General features: G+C 47.5%; 1 protein-coding gene across 1 annotated transcript in view; it reads left to right on the plus strand.

Annotated features, from left to right (window-relative positions):
- Window positions 1-248: 248 nt before the first annotated feature.
- Window positions 249-17,576, plus strand: part of GNB5 (G protein subunit beta 5) — a 42,854-nt gene continuing 25,526 nt past the window's right edge. The window contains 2 exon segments of the mRNA XM_089907223.1: window positions 249-461; window positions 14,198-14,334. Coding sequence (XP_089763349.1) covers window positions 350-461; window positions 14,198-14,334 — 249 coding nt within the window. The 5' untranslated portion in view covers window positions 249-349.

Consider the following 17,576-nt stretch of genomic DNA (forward strand, 5'->3'; position numbering starts at 1 on the left):
GCGTCCTTCAGCAAGTCACGTATCTCCTCCTAACCTCGGTTTTCCCACCCGCAAAATGGGCACCACACTCCCTGCGTCCCCGGGTGCTGTGCGCTGCAGCGCTAACTCGGGCCTCGCCTAGGGCACTGCGCAAGGGCTCTGCGCCCGCGGACACGTCCGGGGAAGGGGGGAGGGGATCGGCCGCAGCCGCCCGGCTCTCAGCAGCCGGCGTCAGCGCCGAGGGGCGGGGCGCGCTTGGGGAGACGGCTGGAGCTGCGCCGGTGGCGGCTCAGCGCAAGCTCGCCGGCCCGGCCTCCGCCGCCCGCTGACTCGCATCCCCGCTTCCCTCCCGCCGCGTCCCCGCTCGAAGATGGCAACCGACGGGCTGCACGAGAACGAGACGCTGGCGTCGCTCAAGAGCGAGGCCGAGAGCCTCAAGGGCAAACTGGAGGAGGAGCGGGCCAAGCTGCACGACGTGGAGCGTGAGTGCGGGCCGGGGCGGGGCCGGGGTCTGCGCGCCGGGAGGCGGGCCGGGGAAAGGAGACCGGCTCCGGCTCCCGCGGGGGATAGGGGGAGAAGATGGAGGGGGGCGGCCCGGGCCCGGAGCCAGGCCCGCGCCATCGCCCGGGATGAGGGCCCCGGTGCCCGGGCGCCAAATGAGACGCGGGTAGCGGCCCGAGCCCCCGGACGCGCGGGTGGGGGACCCGAGACGGACGCTCGCGGGCTCCCGGCACCTCGCAGAGCCCCTGCCGGCTAGTGGAAGCCAGCCCGCCTCTGGGCGGGGGCGGCCCCTAGCCTCTGTCCTCCTGACGTTGGATCGTGGGACCAGTTACGGTCATCACCCGCCTGCTTGGAAGACGCAAGCTGATCTCATTCTTGCCCTTCCCCAGCGGAGCGGGGTGGGCGGGGCGGGGGTTGGTTGTCAGCAAGGGCAAGCGCAGCGAGCTCTTGTGGACGCGGCCTAGGGTAAACTCCTGGGTTTTTTGGTAAGCATTTTACTTTCTCCATCACTGTTGTCTTTTCTCAGTTTTGCTTTTGCAAGGACCCGGACTCTGATATAAAAGCTCACTTTTCCAGTCCGAGAGTGGAGAGCCAGATGGGGGAAGGGAAGCAGAGGAGCTTACCAAATCCAAACATTTAGTTCCTTTAAGGCTGTTTAAGAAGCTTTTGGATGGATGAGGTGTGGTTAGCATAAAACAGCAGTAGCAATCTTAAATAAACTTACATTATTGACCACGACCATAATTCAGAACCGGTCTGTGACTTTTGTGAGGGAACAGTTAAATAGCCAGGTTACATGACTCTTAGTGGGATCAGCTTTCCTCTACTCTGTGGGATGCTTTGTCCTCAGTAGTGCTTGGGCTCAGGCCAGGCTTGGGGAAGTGGCTTCATCTGCTTCCTTTTCAGCCCTGAGGGTGGCAGCTCCCCTTTGCTGAACAGGGCCTCCTCATGCGTGGTGTTCTCAGGCACACCTGTACATTGTGACCCTGCTCTTTTGGCACCACCCCTCTACATTCACTTTGGAAAAGAAAGATGGGGTTTATGCTAGGTCCTTTAGCACCTGATTCCTTTCTTTGAAAAAAAATCACTTGATAGAGCAGGTGACCTGAATTTCAAATGTGCTGTGCTTTTGTAGGAGGCAGGCTAAGCCCCTATATCATTTAGAAATGTATTCAGCTACAATTAGCTATAAACCCCAAATAAAGTAATTAAGCAAATTGGGAGTTATTTTTCTTAACAAGAGCAAGGGTAGGCGATTATCAGCTTTGGTTCAGCTGCCCGGTGTGCTATCAGGAACCCATGCTTCTTCTGTCTCTGCTACCTCAGAGCACTGGCATTTGCCCCATGATTATAACTGCCACAGCGCCCAGCATCACCTCCGTATCCAGGGCTGGAAGAAGGGGGAATGTGGGCACCAGCTTCTGTTTCTCCTTCTTTTCAGGAAGGCAAAAGTTTTTTCACAAACCTCCTTTCTCCCCAACAGATTTCTGTTTGCACTTCATTGGCCAGAACTAGGTCACATGGCTACAGCAAGGGAGGCTGAGAAAGGGAGAAGTGAGCTGAGCATGCTGCCATCCCCAGACAAAGTTGGGTTCTGTTATCAGAGAAGTAGGGAATGGATAATGGGTCTGCCCCATTTCCCTTTGCAAATTCCTACACTCTGCAGGTGATAGTGACGATGCTGCAAGCATGGTGTTAGTGCCTCGGAGGTAGGTCGTCTGATTTCTCCATTTTACAGACGAGGAAACTGAGGCACAGAGAGGTGAAAGGACTTGCCGAAAGATCCCAGCTAGTAAGTAGTGGACCCAGGATTCCAGCCCAGCCAGTCAGAGCTCCAGCCCATCCTCACTTCAGCTTTTTTGCCAAACGTCTTAGTGCTCAGTGCAGAGGGCATTCTCCAGAAATGCTCTGGAGAGTAAAGGCTGCCCACTGGGATATTTTTCAGGCTTTTCTGTGAATCTGGTAAATTGCCTAAGGCAGAGCGATGGTCAAGATGCAGCTTTTCAACAGGGAACCTCTGTCCTGCCAAGAATGCAGTGCTCTCAGAGGTCGGGGCCAAATTTTGGACCCACAGTGGAAGGATTTATCCCCACCTGCATGTGTTAGAATTTTTGAGTAGAAAAGACCAGAAGCCATGTGGTCAGGGTCCCCTTTATTCCCTCTGTATCTTCCGGACCACTTCTCTTCCACTCTCATGTAAAACCCCTGTTCCTTTGAGGCTCCGAGCATTCAACTGATCTCCTCCTCCATGCTGCTGTCTCCTGACCCCCCAGCCAGGCTCCCTCCGTTTTTGAGGACTATGGCACATGGCTCAAGCCTTCCTTTTGACCCTAAGCCCTGTCCTATCCCTGGTGTCTTCAGGATCCACAAGGGTGAACAGGAGAGTCACTCCGTCACAGCCCCCCGGGGTCTTGTAAGCACTCAGCACTGCTTCTCCTTTTGTGACCGCAGTCTCTCCCACAGAGATCTCCATGATCCCTGGGCTCTTCTCTCTCCCAGTCTCTCAGCCTCTTCCTGAGCATGTGCGTTTTTGCATTTTGGTGATGTTAAATCATAGGTTGCCCTGTAGCCCCTACCCTGGTCGGGGAAAGGTCTTTAGGCCGTAGCCAAGGTGACCAAGTCATCCTGGTGCACCTGGGACTCTTGGTTTTAAAATGGAAAGCCTTGCATACTGGGAAGCCTTCAGTCCTGGGCAAACCAGGACAGTTGTTCAGCCTTCTGTTAGCTCTGACTTGCCCAAATTCTTGCTGTAAAAAACTCAACACAACAAAACTGCAGAGCATAAACTTGGAGGAAAGAGAACTTAAATGAATTTCAGACTCTCAGTTCTTCAGCTCCCATCCCTTTGACCCTCAAACCAACATCCATTTTGTTGGACCCTCATTCCCAAGTCAGACCCTGGGCCAACTTTAACTACAGGAAGTGGCCTTTATGGGTGACCTAAGGGGAAGCCAGCCTACATCAAACTCCACAGCCCCAGGCCTCGGGCCCCTGCCCTGCCTTTCCCCTCACTCCTCCAGCATTTCCTGCTTCTCTCCACATGTTTTCCGTCATCGCCTTCTGCTTACCTTGTCCCATGGGTAGGTGCTCGCTCGTTGGATTCTCAGGCATTTTAGAACCGTGAGGTGGCAGCTTGTGTTTCCTATCGCTCTTGTACAAATCTCCATAAACATAGTGTCTTAAAACAACATAAATTTATTCTCTTACAGTTCTGGAGATGAGAGATCTAAAATGGGTCGGAACGGTTGCATTCCTTCTGAGGCTTTGTGGGAGAGTCCATTCCTTGCTGTTCCCAGCTTCTAGAGGTTGCCTGCATGCCTTGGCTTGTGACTCCACCCCACTCCAACATCGTTTCTGTCATCACATCTCTTTCTTTGACTTTGATCCCCCTGCCTCCCTCTTATAAGGACCCTTGTAATTACTTACATTGGGCCCACCTGTATAATTCAGAATACTCTTCCCATCTCTAGATCCCTAACTTCATCACATCTTCAAAGCACCTTTTGTCACGTAAGGTAACATATTCACAGGTTCTGAGAATTAGGATGTGGACATCTTTGGGGGGCCTATCACACAGCTCTTGAAACTAGAGGGGTCACCTGCTTCAGCCTCAGTTTTCGGGCACAAAAAGTTTTCTCCCGTCCCAACAACCCTCTCCCCTTTCCTTGGGGATGAAGTAGCAGCAGAGATCCAGGGAAGGGTTAAGGGATTTCCCAGAGGTTATGCAGCTACTCTAAGGGCAAATGGGGAGTACAGCTCTCCTTCTCACCATGGTAGACGGTCTCTCAGAAGGCTGAGAGTCACATTAAAATGGAAAACAAACAGAAACGAAAAACTAAATCTGTGTGTGTGTGTGTGAAGAGGTGTCAGTATTGAGTAAGAAAAAAAAAGTGCCCAACAGTGTGTATGATATAGTCTCATTAGCTTAAACAAGAGCTGCTTGTATATGCATTAAATTTGTGGCGGGAGACACAGGAAGCTTGTTATCTCTAGAGAGGGGAGTGGGGGGATGTAGAGGTACGTTTTACTTTATACACATGTGTGCGTTTATTGCTTTTATAATAAAAAATGAATACTGAAATGGGAGTCAAGATCCAGAGAAAAGGAGAGAGTTCAGTTTTAAAGAGCTCTTAACTTGAAATTAAAGAGACAGATGATCTGGAAGACAGGCTGAAAGCAGACAGCAGGAGGGAGGCCGTGTTCATTTTGGCCAACATACGTGGCAGCCTTGTGGGCCTGTTTGGGGATGACTTCATTCCGGTTCCCAGCTCCTTTGGGGAAGATTCTGTTATTATCTAGGAGCAGTGCAGCTCAAAAAAGATTTGTGTAATGTCTTTCGGTTAAAAATCAGACGAAATATGGGAAACCACAGGATTTATCATCTGATGCTATTCCCTTTTCTTTGTGTTCTAAGTGTAACTTTGTGAACTTGTGGCTAGAGCCTTGGACTATTCTGACTTTACAGTGTAAGGAGAAATTCAGGAAAACCGTACTTCTGGATTAGTCTGAAGCAAATATGTTGATCCACTTTTTCCACGTTCTAAGGAAATATGCTGCGTGTACTGAGGCTTCTAAAAGTGAGTTTCCCAGCAGAGTAACCTGCTTCCGGCTGCTCTTCCATGTGTGGCCTGTGGTGTCAGAAGGAGCAGAAAGCAAACTTGCCTTTCATTTCCCCGCCCCTTCCTCTTGCTAGAAAACTGTCATAATAAGCTAACGCCACCGTAGCAGATTCAGAAATACAGGAGAACAAGTCATCCATAACCCCACCACCCAGAGGTAGCCACTTTTAAGATTTTGATGTTTTCATGTTTGTGTGTGTATTTATAAGCTTACTTGGGACTTTATAGCTTACGTTTTCATGTCTGTGTGTGTATTTATAAGCATACTTGGGATTGTAGTAGGTATAGTTTGAGTTTAGTTTTTTTTTTTTTGTATGAGTCTAGTTTTAATTTAACCCAATGGATTGAATAGCTCCTCATGTCATTTTACAGTTCTTTTTAATGTCAGTATTTAAAAATTATGATTTGGAACCATATAGTATTCCATCATAAAGGCTGTACCATAACTTAACCCTTCCAACTTTTAATTCAGGATTTCAGGCTTTTTTGTCTGTGGCTAATTTATGGTTTGGGGGCAATTCAAGAATCTCTGACAGAGTGAAATAAGTCAGAAAGAGAAAAACAAATACCGTATGCTAACACATATATATGGAATCTAAAAAAAAAAAAGTGGTCATGAAGAACCTAGGGGAAGATGGGAATAGAGATGCAGACCTACTAGAGAATGGACTTGAGGATATGGGGAGGGGGAAGGGTAAGCTGGGACAAAGTGAGAGAATGGCATGGACATATATACACTACCAAAGGTAAGGTAGATAGCTAGTGGGAAGCAGCCGCATAGCACAGGGAGATCAGCTAGGTGCTTTGTGACCACCTAGAGGGGTGGGATAGGGAGGGTGGGAGGGAGGGAGACGCAAGACGGAAGAGATATGGGAACATAGGTATATGTGTAACTGATTCACTTTGTTATAAAGCAGAAACTAACACACCATTGTAAAGCAATTATACTCTAATAAAGATGTTAAAAAAAAAATCTCTAACACAAGTGAGGTAATGTGATTATAAATGTTTTCATTCCATCCAGGTGGGTGAGGGTTTTGTATACATCCCACCCCATTCTACCTTGGGGTAGAATCAGACAGAATGAGTTTTTAAAAATTAGCTTTGGATAAGTTTTCTTCCTTGATTCCTTTGATCTTCTACCAAATTGTGGCCATCACAAGACTGTATGTTGGTGCAAAATTTAGTAAGTTATTCAGGATCATTTTTTAAAAATATTTATTTATTTTTGGCCGTGTTGGGTCTTCGTTTCTGTGTGAGGGCTTTCTCCAGTTGCGGCAAGTGGGGGCCACTCTTCATCGCGGTGCGCAGGCCTCTCACTATCGCGGCCTCTCTTGTTGCGGAGCACACGCTCCAGACGCGCAGGATCAGTAGTTGTGGCCTACGGGCCTAGTTGCTCCGCGGCATGTGGGATCTTCCCAGACCAGGGCTCGAACCCGTGTCCCCTGCATTGGCAGGCAGATTCCCAACCACTGCGCCACCAGGGAAGCCCCCAAGATCATTTTTAAAATAGTTCTGTTTTCGTATTTAAGACCTCTCATATGTCTTTGAACTTGTGTTCTGTATTTACAATCAATTTCACAATGTTCATTTTCAGGGAAATTTTAGAGCGTGTTCATGCTGGGGTCATTTTTTCACGGCCTTATGGAACAACAGGAATGACGCTGTTGCATAATTGCACTTTATGAAGTTACATGGCTTGAATTCTTGTGTATTGACCTCCACGTTCTACATTTTACTTTAGGTTCCTGTGTGCACTGATTATAAAATAAATAGCAAAACAATTCCCTGAAAGTTGAGAGGAAGCCACATCTTTTTCTTTTTTTTGTTTTTTTTTTTTACATCTTTATTGGAGTATAATTGCTTTACAATGGTGTGTTAGTTTCTGCTTTATAACAAAGTGAATCAGTTATACATATACATATGTTCCCATATCTCTTCCGTCTTGCGTCTCCCTCCCTCCCACCCTCCCTATCCCACCCCTCTAGGTGGTCACAAAGCACCGAGCTGATCTCCCTATGCTATGCAGCTGCTTCCCACTAGCTATCTGCCTTACGTTTGTTAGGGTATATATGTCCATGCCACTCTCTCACTTTGTCGCAGCTTACCCTTCCCCCTCCCCATATCCTCAAGTCCATTCTCTAGTAGGTCTGTGTCTTTATTCCTGTCTTACCCCTAGGTTCTTCATGACATTTTCTTTTTCTTAGATTCCATATGTATGTGTTAGCATACGGTATTTGTCTTTCTCTTTCTGACTTACTTCACTCTGTATAACAGACTCTAGGTCCATCCACCTCACTACAAATAACTCAATTTCGTTTCTTTTTATGGCTGAATAATACTCCATTGTATATATGTGCCACATCTTCTTTATCCACTCATCTCCAAAATTTACAAGCAGCTCATGCAGCTTAATATCAAAAAAACAAACAACCCAATCCAAAAATGGGCAGAAGACCTAAATAGACATTTCTCCAAAGAAGATATACAGATTGCCAACAAACACATGAAAGAATGCTCAACATCACCCATCATTAGAGAAATGCAAATCAAAACTCCAGTGAGGTATCACCTCACACCAGTCAGAATGGCCATCATCAAAAAATCTAGAAACAATAAATGCTGGAGGGGGTGTGGAGAAAAGGGAACCCTCTTGCACTGTTGGAGGGAATGTAAATTGATACAGCCACTGTGGAGAACAGTATGGAGGTTCCTTAAAAAACTACAAATAGAACTACCATATGACCCAGCAATCCCACTACTGGGCATACACCCTGGGAAGCCACATCTTGATGAAAAGTTCATCTTTGTCTGAAGTCAGTATTACAGGTCATTTCCAAGGCCCCATAGATAAACTCTTCACACCCTTGTTTTACAGAGGAGGGCACAGGCTCAGAGGACACATTTGTTTACCTCTAATTTATAAGTGTGCCCTCCTCTCAGGCCTCATTTTCCTTTCTGAGAAGTGACAGGGCTGGCGCCCTAGGTCGGCCTGCACACTTGCTGTTTGGACCTTGGGAGCCCCTGGGCTCGAGGTGTGCAGAGCAGAAGCGCCTCTGAACCCAGCAGCTCGCTCGACTGTTCACCAGCCTGGCTTTGCTCTGTCTAGTTTCTAGATTGGGCTTCTAGTCAGATTTTATCTATGAGAGAAAGTGGAAGCATGCAGGGGTAGGGAGCCTTGTGCAATTCAAATAGAAGTTTGAAAACAACTGCTCCACATGACTACCCGACCCCAGGCCCCAGGCAGGGAGGGTTCAGCCCTGCACACAGGACACCCCGCACAGGTTGCCTGGGGATGATGCTGGGCACTGCTTGTCGAGTTGCTAAGGTTTCTTTTGGCTCTAACTTGTCACCCCTCTCCCTGCCAGGTGGTGGCTGAGCCAGGTGAGGGCGGGTTTCTTGACTCTTGGTCTAAATGACCCATTGCTCTGGCTACATCAGGAGGTGGGAGGGATCCAAGGTTGGGGTGACTTCTGGACCAGGAAGCCTTTGTCACTGCCTCACCTAGTCCTTGATTTTCTAAAGAATCACAGCCACCTGCCCAGAGTTTACCCCACGATGGGAGGTGTTTATCTGTTCTTAGAGGCCCAAGTCTGTGTGTGCATAAGGTCCTTAGCCTCCCTGAGCCTGTTTTCTTTTTGGTAGAAATGGAGATAAAGCCTGTGACCTCAGACCACGTGTAAAGCTCTCAGCCCAGCACCTGTCACGCGGGAGACACACAGTAAATGATGGATAATGGCAATGGGCATTGAAAGCCTTCAAAAATGTGCTTTCTGTTTAACTCAGCAATGCCACAAATTGGAATTTATCTAAGGAGGTAATGCAATGCAAGGGTATCACAGTGGCCCTGGAGCAAAGTAAGTGTCCACTGGTTGGGGATTTTTAGTTAATGGTATATTCATAAGTGGAATGTTCTGCCGTCATTAAAAATGACAGGTAATTACATTTGACATTTCATGGCCCTTCCATTTCAGAAGCTCTCTTTCCTCCAGGTCGTGTTGTTTCCAGTGTTTTGGTCCTCAGAGCCCTAGTCCCCACCTGTACATTTTTGATTCCTGGCCAGCCAAATATCGTTAAGCACTTTAATTTGCTTTCCCTACTAAACCACAGCACACCCCATGGATTAGGTCATGTCTTCCATTTTACTGAATAACGAACAAAAGTAAATGGTAAGAAACTAATTTCCTGCCTCCCCCTTCCCTACCCCAACTCCTATGCATCCTTCAAAACCAGGTTCCTGTGACGTCTCCTCCAATGGCTGCACCTGCAGCATAGTCAGCCATGTTGCCCTCGGCTCCCCAACACCTCTGTTAGCTACCTTCTCACTACACTGCAGTGGTTACTTGTGTGCTGGCCTGTCCGTGCCCTGCAGACTGTGAGCCCAGTAAGAGCAGGAACTGTCTTCTTCTTTTCTGTACCCAAGCATTTGGCGCATAGGAGGGAAACATCCTTCAAGCAGTAGACAGTTACTAGCCTATACTTCCAGCTCTATCCCTCTTCTTGAGTTCCAGCCATGGCTTTCAGTTTCCAGCAGCTACCCTACCTGCACATCATTCATAAGAAAGAGCGCTTACCATCTTAATTCCCAACCAGCTCCTTTATTTCTTCATTTTTAAATTTTGTTGGAGTATAGTTGATGTACAGTGTTGTGTTGGTTTCAGGTGTACAGCAAAGGGATTCAGTTGTACATGTACATGTACTCACTCTTTTTCAGATTCTTTTCTCATATAGGTTATCGCAGAATGTTGAGTAGAGTTCCCTGTGCTCTACAGCAGGTCCTTGTTGGTTGTCTGTCTTATATATAGTAGTGTGTGTATGTTCATCCCAAGCTCCTGATTTATCCCTCCCCACCACGTTTCCCCTTTGGTAACCATAAGTTTGTTTTCAATGTCTGTACGTCTGTTTCTGTTTTGTAAATAGGTTCGTTTGTATCATTTTTTAAAATCGGACTCCACATATGAGTGATAGCATATGATATTTGCCTTTTTCTGGCTTACTTCGCTCAGTGTGACAATCTCTAGGTCCATCCATGTTGCTGCAAATGGCATTGTTTCGTTCTTTTTTATGGCTGAGTAGTATTCTATTGTATATATGTACCACATCTTTATCCATTCCTCTGTCAGTGGACATTTAGGTTGTTTCCATGTCTTGGCTATCGTAAATAGTGCTGCAGTGCACGTATGGGTGCTGGGTGCACGTATCTTTTTGAATTATGGCTTTCTCCCCAACCAGCTCCTTTCTGAATTGTCCGTTGGGGTTTGAGGCATCGCTGTGTTCTCGACCACAGACTCTGGAATCCTCCCCTTATCTGCCCCATTTCCCCGCCCCACCCTCCCATCCAAGAAGCTGCCTTTCTGAACCTTCTCAGAGCTGCCCCGCCTCCGCCTTTAGTGGGTATGACTCACCTGGGGAGCATGTGGAAATGCAGCATCCTGGCTCCATCCCATGGATTCAGACTCCTTGGATCAGGAAACGAGTGAGGCTCCCACTGCCGGTGCTATAGCAAGTTTGCGCTAATAAATCTAGGAGCTGGTTGGCAGCTGAAGCAGAGATGATGGGTTAGGGGTAGAGAGAGGTACAGAAAAAGAAGGGAAAGGGGCTGAAAAGTTAGGTTAGCCCACCAAAACCTGCTGCCTAGGATTGCTGCAGTTGACTGAAATTTAGTAATCACTGAGCGTTCCCTTTATCGTTTCAATAAATATTTACTGGGTACCCACTGTGTGCCAAGCTGGAGAGTAATAGCTAACATTCATTGAGTGCTCCCTTTGTGCCAGGCTGGGATGGTTGTCCCAACAACCCCATGAGGGAAGCGAGGGGGCAGGAAGGTGAGCGGAGGCTCACGGTTGCACAGCTGGTGTGCGACTGCGCAGGACTGTGACCCGGAGCCCGGGCTCCTGACCGCTCTTTTGCAGTGAATGCTCCAAGGAGATCCAACAAGACAGCACTCCATCCTCCTGCCATTTACTTTCTAGTGGAATTCCTTAACAGGCTGTCATTCTATTCTAGTAAGTTGTTATTATAGAAACCAGCTAGCCGTGTTCATCATTTCTTTCTTTAAAAAAGAAAAAATTAAATCCTGAAGGCATGGTTCATCAGAAGGCAAAGGAGAGAAGCCACATCTGTCCTGAACCAAGCTCCCACAAATGAGTTACAGAGCATGTTCCACTCGTTCCCAGTTTTTTGGTTTTTGTTTTTACTTTCCGGTGTTCAAAGTTTTTTAAAAAGTCTTTAATTCAGCAGATGTGAGATTTGGCAGATAGAAACAGGATAGAGTAGGTTGGGAGTGAATCTATATATGGGAAGAGAAAATGCAGTGAGAAAAAATAATTAATAGTTGGGATGTGTTCAAATTCATGCTTTGCAGGGAGGCCCTGTTTTGGTTGGTGAGTCATCTGTTTTTTGTTTTTTTTTTTTTGGTAAGAGTGACATTAAATGGCTATGATTGTCCTAATGCTGAACTGGGGGAAGCAGCACTAATATTGGTATGAAGTTTCAAAGTAAAATACTAACTAGAATATGCTCACAGCTCTGAGCTGGTATAGGCTTGTGTAAAAGGCCTATAAGAAATTAGAAACATTCAGTCTGTTTTTAAATTGCATTCCATACATTTTTGTGAAGAATGTTTCCATAAAAGACTAACGTGCTGTTGGTGGCAATAAAGAATGTGGTGTCTTCGCAGAAGCGATGGCATAATAATTGCACACTCGTGTAGCACTTTATAAAGTTTAGCAAGTACTTTTTAACAGCGTGGGTTTTCACAGAGACTTTTAACCTGTTCGCTCATTTTTATTTCATCACAAAGAAATGGGGCAACTAAAAGAAACCAAGCCTTCTTGGAGAAATAAATGTCTGCTTCCAGGGCTAGGGCAGGGAGGGAACATGAGCCCGCAAGAAGACGTGCTCCGAGGATGATGGGGACGTGTCGAAAGTTCTCGGGAGCCTGCCTGATAGGGCTCCCACTGAGCAAATCAGGGATGAGTTGGGCATCAAAATAAATAGTAGTAAAGGATTATAACTTCTTGAATAAAATGAGAATCCATGAGTGCCTACTAAGGTAAACGAATGAATAAATACATTGGGGAAGAAGGAACACTCCTCTTTATATTAGAAAGTCAACTAAAAAATGCAGAAGGAATGATGGAATTGGAAAAGTCACCACTTACCAACCATCATAATAATTGGTTCAGGCAAGAATCATGAATGGATGTTAAAAGTAGGGTATTCAAGTTTGAGGAGTATTGTGACGTTTATATACTCTCAGAGTACTTCCCCACAAAGTACTTTTTCATGACAAAAGGCAAAATGGTAACTGTACAGTGGAGAACCCTGGCAGACGCCACCTTGACCAAATGATCCGAGTAAACATTGCTGGTGATGGGACTAGCGGGCTGCCTCCTGACGGGACAGGTGTTCGGGGCAGGACCTCAGCGCTAGTCTGTGGTGTCCCTGCCAAACGTACATTACCCAAAGCTAATCTTGAGGAAGCATCAGACAAGCCCAGATTGGGGAACAAAATAACTAGAGATGAAGGAAAGCAACCAGTGACTGCAACACGTGATCTTAGGTTTTCTTTTGCTATAAAGATATTGTTGGGACAAAGGAGAGCATCTCAATAAGGTCTATAGGTTAGACATCGTATTGTTTCAGTGTCAGTTCTCTGACTTTGATAGTTATACTGTGGTTATGCAAGAGAATTCCTTGTTTTCAGGAAATACACACTGAAGTATTTAAAGAGAAGGAAGGGAAGAGGGGAGGGAAGAAGGAAGGAAGGATTTCCTGAGAAGGGGCACTGTTGTCACAAGGGTTAAAGCACAGAGTCAGCCCCTCAGCCCAGGCTTCAAGTGAGGGAGGTGGGCACTTCCCCAGCGAGTGCCAGCAGCTCCCTGGGAAGGCCAGAGCCGGAGCCTTGCCTCTCTCTACCCGTGGTGTTCTGTCTGTACCGAGACACCACACCTTTCCTGGGGCTGTCCCCTGGCCTAGAATGCCCCCTTCCCTCCTCCCCACCTGCCCAGAAAAAGGCCCAGCTGAGAGATTTAGAGGAAGGAGAAGCAGAGGTGGGGTTAGGAGCCCGGCGCAGCCTCCAACCTGAAAGGGAGTGGCGCCGCACAAGGGGACAGAAGCCACATGACCCCCACCTCAGTTTCTTCACCTCCACAATGACGGCATGGACTGGATGGTTTCTGGGGCCCTTTCTGCTACTTTGCGTGAATTTGTCTCCCTCTGACAGCCTCTCCAAAAGCCCCCCAAAAGCTCTCCCTTGGCCTCAGGAAAGAGGCTGTGTTCCCAGCCCCTGAGAGATTGATTTTTGGAGTGCCTTCCTGAGGTATGTACCTTCTGCAGATCATGTGTTCAGACTTGTGGAATGTTGCGTTGACCTCTGCCCGCCCTGTGAGTTTTCAGTAAATCCACAGTGTACTGTTTGGAGGGTCAGTCAATTTGCTCTTTCCTGCAGCACGTGGATTGGGCAATTACCATGTCCCAGACCCGTGCCCGGCATGGGGGGGACCAGTGAGGAAACACAGGGCCTGCTGTTGAGCAGATGGTGCACGTCCTGGCACCTGATAGGACGGTTTCTGTAAAGCCACTTGTCCCTGTGACTGGAAAGTAGTAGGTAAAAGAACCAGAAGCCCCCACTTTGCTCCTGGTCAGTTGTATGAACTCGTATCAGCTGGATAACCTCTGTAAGCCTCAGTCTCTTCACCCATTCAAAGGGAATAGCGATCTCACTCCACTGCCTACCTGCCCGCCTTGCAGAGCTGTGGCCCTTCAGTGGGAGAGTTCTATGTAGAGCTTTGCATATATGAGGCAGTCCTGTCCTTTTTCCCTCAACGTGCATATATGGAAGTGCTTTGAAAAACAGGTGTCATTTTTTATTGAAGTATAGTTGATGCACGATATTATATAAGTTATAAATGTAGGGTCTTAAACACAGAGAGAATGACAGCTTGTCTCTACCTTCTCCTGAGCTTGAAAGAGACAGCATCGCGAGGGCAATAGGGTAAAGCGCAGGAGAATGAAGCACCGATGGCTCCCCTGTGCCAACTTGTGGCTCAGACCTGGTCCTTGGTCACGGGATTGCGTGTGTCTTGTCCTTGCAGTGCACCAGGTGGCCGAGCGCGTGGAGGCCCTGGGGCAGTTTGTCATGAAGACCAGAAGGACCCTCAAAGGCCACGGGAACAAGGTTCTGTGCATGGACTGGTGCAAGGATAAGAGGAGGATCGTGAGCTCCTCGCAGGTACGTCACACCTGTCAGGTGATGGTGGGCACATTTCTGATTGTAAGCTGAAGGGAAAGAGCCGTCCTTTTCAAAAGACCCTCTCCGAATGCTATGTCTCTGCCTGTTCGCCAAAGGACACGAGTTACCCCGGTAAGAATTCTCTGGCATACTTGAAAACTTCACTCATTTGGGTAGATTTGAAATCAGTAATAACTGAAATATTATAAACTCTATTTTACAAACCATTCAAAAATTTTCTTCCTGAGTATATTTCAAGGTCTTATTTGTAAGTGAAACCATTTTTAAATTAGGGGTTTTTTTCCTCCAAGTTGAGGGCGTAAGTGGTTGAAGTGCCATTGTGGCTTCTTTCAGTTTAAGAGTTTAGCAGTTTTTATGTCTTAAAGAACAAATTTAAACTATGTATTTTGTGACGTATACTTTTTTCATTCATTTTATATAGCTGACATGGTTTATTTTTACATCTTATGGATTAGTTATTAAACCGCTACATAACAAATTACCCCCAAGTTTAACAACTTACACAGTGAATATTTCGTATCTTACATGGTTTCTGAGAGTGAGGAATCAGGAGCAGCTCAGCCGGATAGTTCTGGCTCAGGGTGTCTCACAAGGTTGCAGTCAAGGTGTTGGTCAGGGATGCAGTCATTAGACAGTTTGGCTAAGGCAGAAGCTCACTTCCAAAATGGCTCACTCACATGGCTCTTGGCTGAAGGCCTTAGCTCCTCACCGTGTGGACCTTTCCATCGGGCTGCTCACGGCGTGGTAGCTGGCCTCCACCAGAGCAGGAGAGGGAGACAAAGGCAGAAGCCGTGCTGTCTTTGATGACCTGGCCTCAGAAGTGACATTCCTTCCGTTCTGCCTTCCACTGGTCACACAGACCAACACCGATATAATGACGGAGGGGCCTGGACAAGGACATGTCTTTCAGGAGGCTAGCTACCACTGCTTAGTGCTTTTTATGTCTATTTTGATGTTACATTCGTTGAACATAAAACCATAAACTGAAGTCATATATTTTTATGGCCAGTTTACCGCCCCCCCGACCCCGCCTCTGCCTTTAGTCCAGCTTTTTCAAAGGAAAATTTGGTTTTTATTTATAACCCTTTTAAGTATCAAAACTGTACATATTCTAAATAATCCATGAGTTCTAATATCTCTGTTGGTACTATGTTTGATAGGACAGGTGTTATTAATCTCCTGTATTACCTACAAATCTAGTATATCACGTTGCACTTGCTTTTTTAATGTTCATAGAAAAATTTAATGTATCAGTTATGTATTTAACTGGAAAAAAGAAAAGGTTTTTACCCCTACCACCCTGTTACAATCATTATTATCTTACAGCACCTCTTTCTAGACTTTTTTCCAAAGGCTCCTTTTTGCAGAGTGGTTGTTGAGATGTACATGTTGCCACCTAGCCTTTTAGACTTTTTTTTTAATCCTTAAAAGGATGCCATATGTTGGACTTTCTGTCGCTCGTGTACCACTCTTACTAGAGAGGGTGGGAGAGGAGGAGGGATGCTTCAGCACTGCTGACTGACTCCATCCATCCACCTCTACTGCAGAGGGAGTCGGAGAGGTGGGTGGGGGAAGGGAGGAAGGTGGGAAACAGCAGAAGGGCTCTGGAACAGACTTTGAGTGACTCAGAGCAGCCTTTCTCCCTTAAAAGGCAGGAAATTCATCTGCCTGACTGAGTGGGTTGGGGTTTGGGGTGGAGGCACAGTCTCTCCAGGTATGTAGGCCCCTGGTGTCTGTGCTCACGGAGGGACCACATTTAGTTATGAGACTGCTTTTAGCGTCTTGGTTGCCTTTCTCTCTCCAGAGCGCACAGTAGGTGGGCGGTGGAGCCAGGCAGGCGGGCTGTGCGGTGGAGGAAGCCTCTGAAGGGAATGCTGACTTGGGTGATACACTGAGTCTCTACCCCCCCCCCCCCGCCCCGCCGCAGCCCTCTGCTCTGTTATCTAATTCACCCACACAGCATGTATGGGCGTTTAGTCAGAAAAATTAGAAGCACAAATGTGCTTAGGAGTCTTAAAAGGCCCCAAACCGCAGACTTTGCCTTTGATCACGGCCTCTCAGCCCCACACAGCGTGAATATGGAAATCCTCCATCAGATCAAGTGAAGCAAGCAGCTGTGTCATTTTCATTACTCAGACCTTGCTGGTGCCCCTAAGTGGCATTCACCTCACTCGCCAGATCTGGCTCCAAATGGCTTGAGTGATTAAAAAAAATCAAGCCTGCGGTAGAGGCTGCAGATTCTCCATCCCTGAGGATGTGGGGGGGACCCATGTGCTGAAGGAGGTCGGCTCAGCCGTCCTCCTCCACTGCCAGCGGGAGCCTGGGGGCCCAGACAACCCTTACACCACGTTCTGGGTAGACGACTGCACTGCAGTGACCGGGGCTTACGTGGGTTTATCTCTGATGGGTTTGCATTACAAACAGATGGCATCATAGCCCCTCCCCACACTCCCTACTGGGGCTGCAGAACGATTGCAGTGAAAGTGGCCGTGTTGTCTGTGGCATCGCCTAGAGCTCACCCTCCACAGGGAGTGCTCTTTGTTTCCGGAACAGCTGCCCACGGGGGTCCCCACCATCATAGGTGTGAGTCCCATGTTGTTTTGCAGGGTGGGTGGGGGTGAGGCTGTGATGTCCCTGAGCACCTGGGGGAGTCAGACTGATGTCAGACCCACCCAGTCCCCCTCCACAGCTTCCACACAGGGAGGGGGGCGAAGAGTGGGGTGGGGCTCTTACACGGTCCTGCAGGGAACGTGGACTCAGGCGAATGGTAGGGAGGACAGGCTGGGGAGGTGGGGTGGGGGGACCATTAGTTACTGTCAGGCATCTGAAGGTAATTTCAGCTTTACCTTATCCCTGTATAACTTACTGACATTCGGGGTACGGTGGTGATGACAGTTTACCAACAATTTGTGCTTGGTTTATAATTGGCATAAAAGAAGTGTCTGAGTGTTGCTTTCTGTCATTGTATCTACACAAGGGATGCAAGGTTGAGAACTGAGACTTGCATCAGGCTGGAAAGTGCTGTCGCCACCCACTCCCATTTCTTCAAGGATGGGTTGGAGGGTCTTGATTGTCCAGATACTTGCTCTGGCTTTCCACTTGGCACTGCCCAGCTGGACTTGGCTTTCCATGAGGTTCTCAGCAGTTAACGTGTTAGGGCTTGTTGACAATTTTTGAACTGTTCACTCTTTTTTGTTTTTCTTCAAGTGTAGTTGAGGTAC

Source organism: Delphinapterus leucas, chromosome 2, assembly GCF_059928025.1.
Source record: "Delphinapterus leucas isolate spDelLeu-1000000601 "Yukka" chromosome 2, BTC_Dleu_Yukka2, whole genome shotgun sequence".
Taxonomy (NCBI): domain Eukaryota; kingdom Metazoa; phylum Chordata; class Mammalia; order Artiodactyla; family Monodontidae; genus Delphinapterus; species Delphinapterus leucas.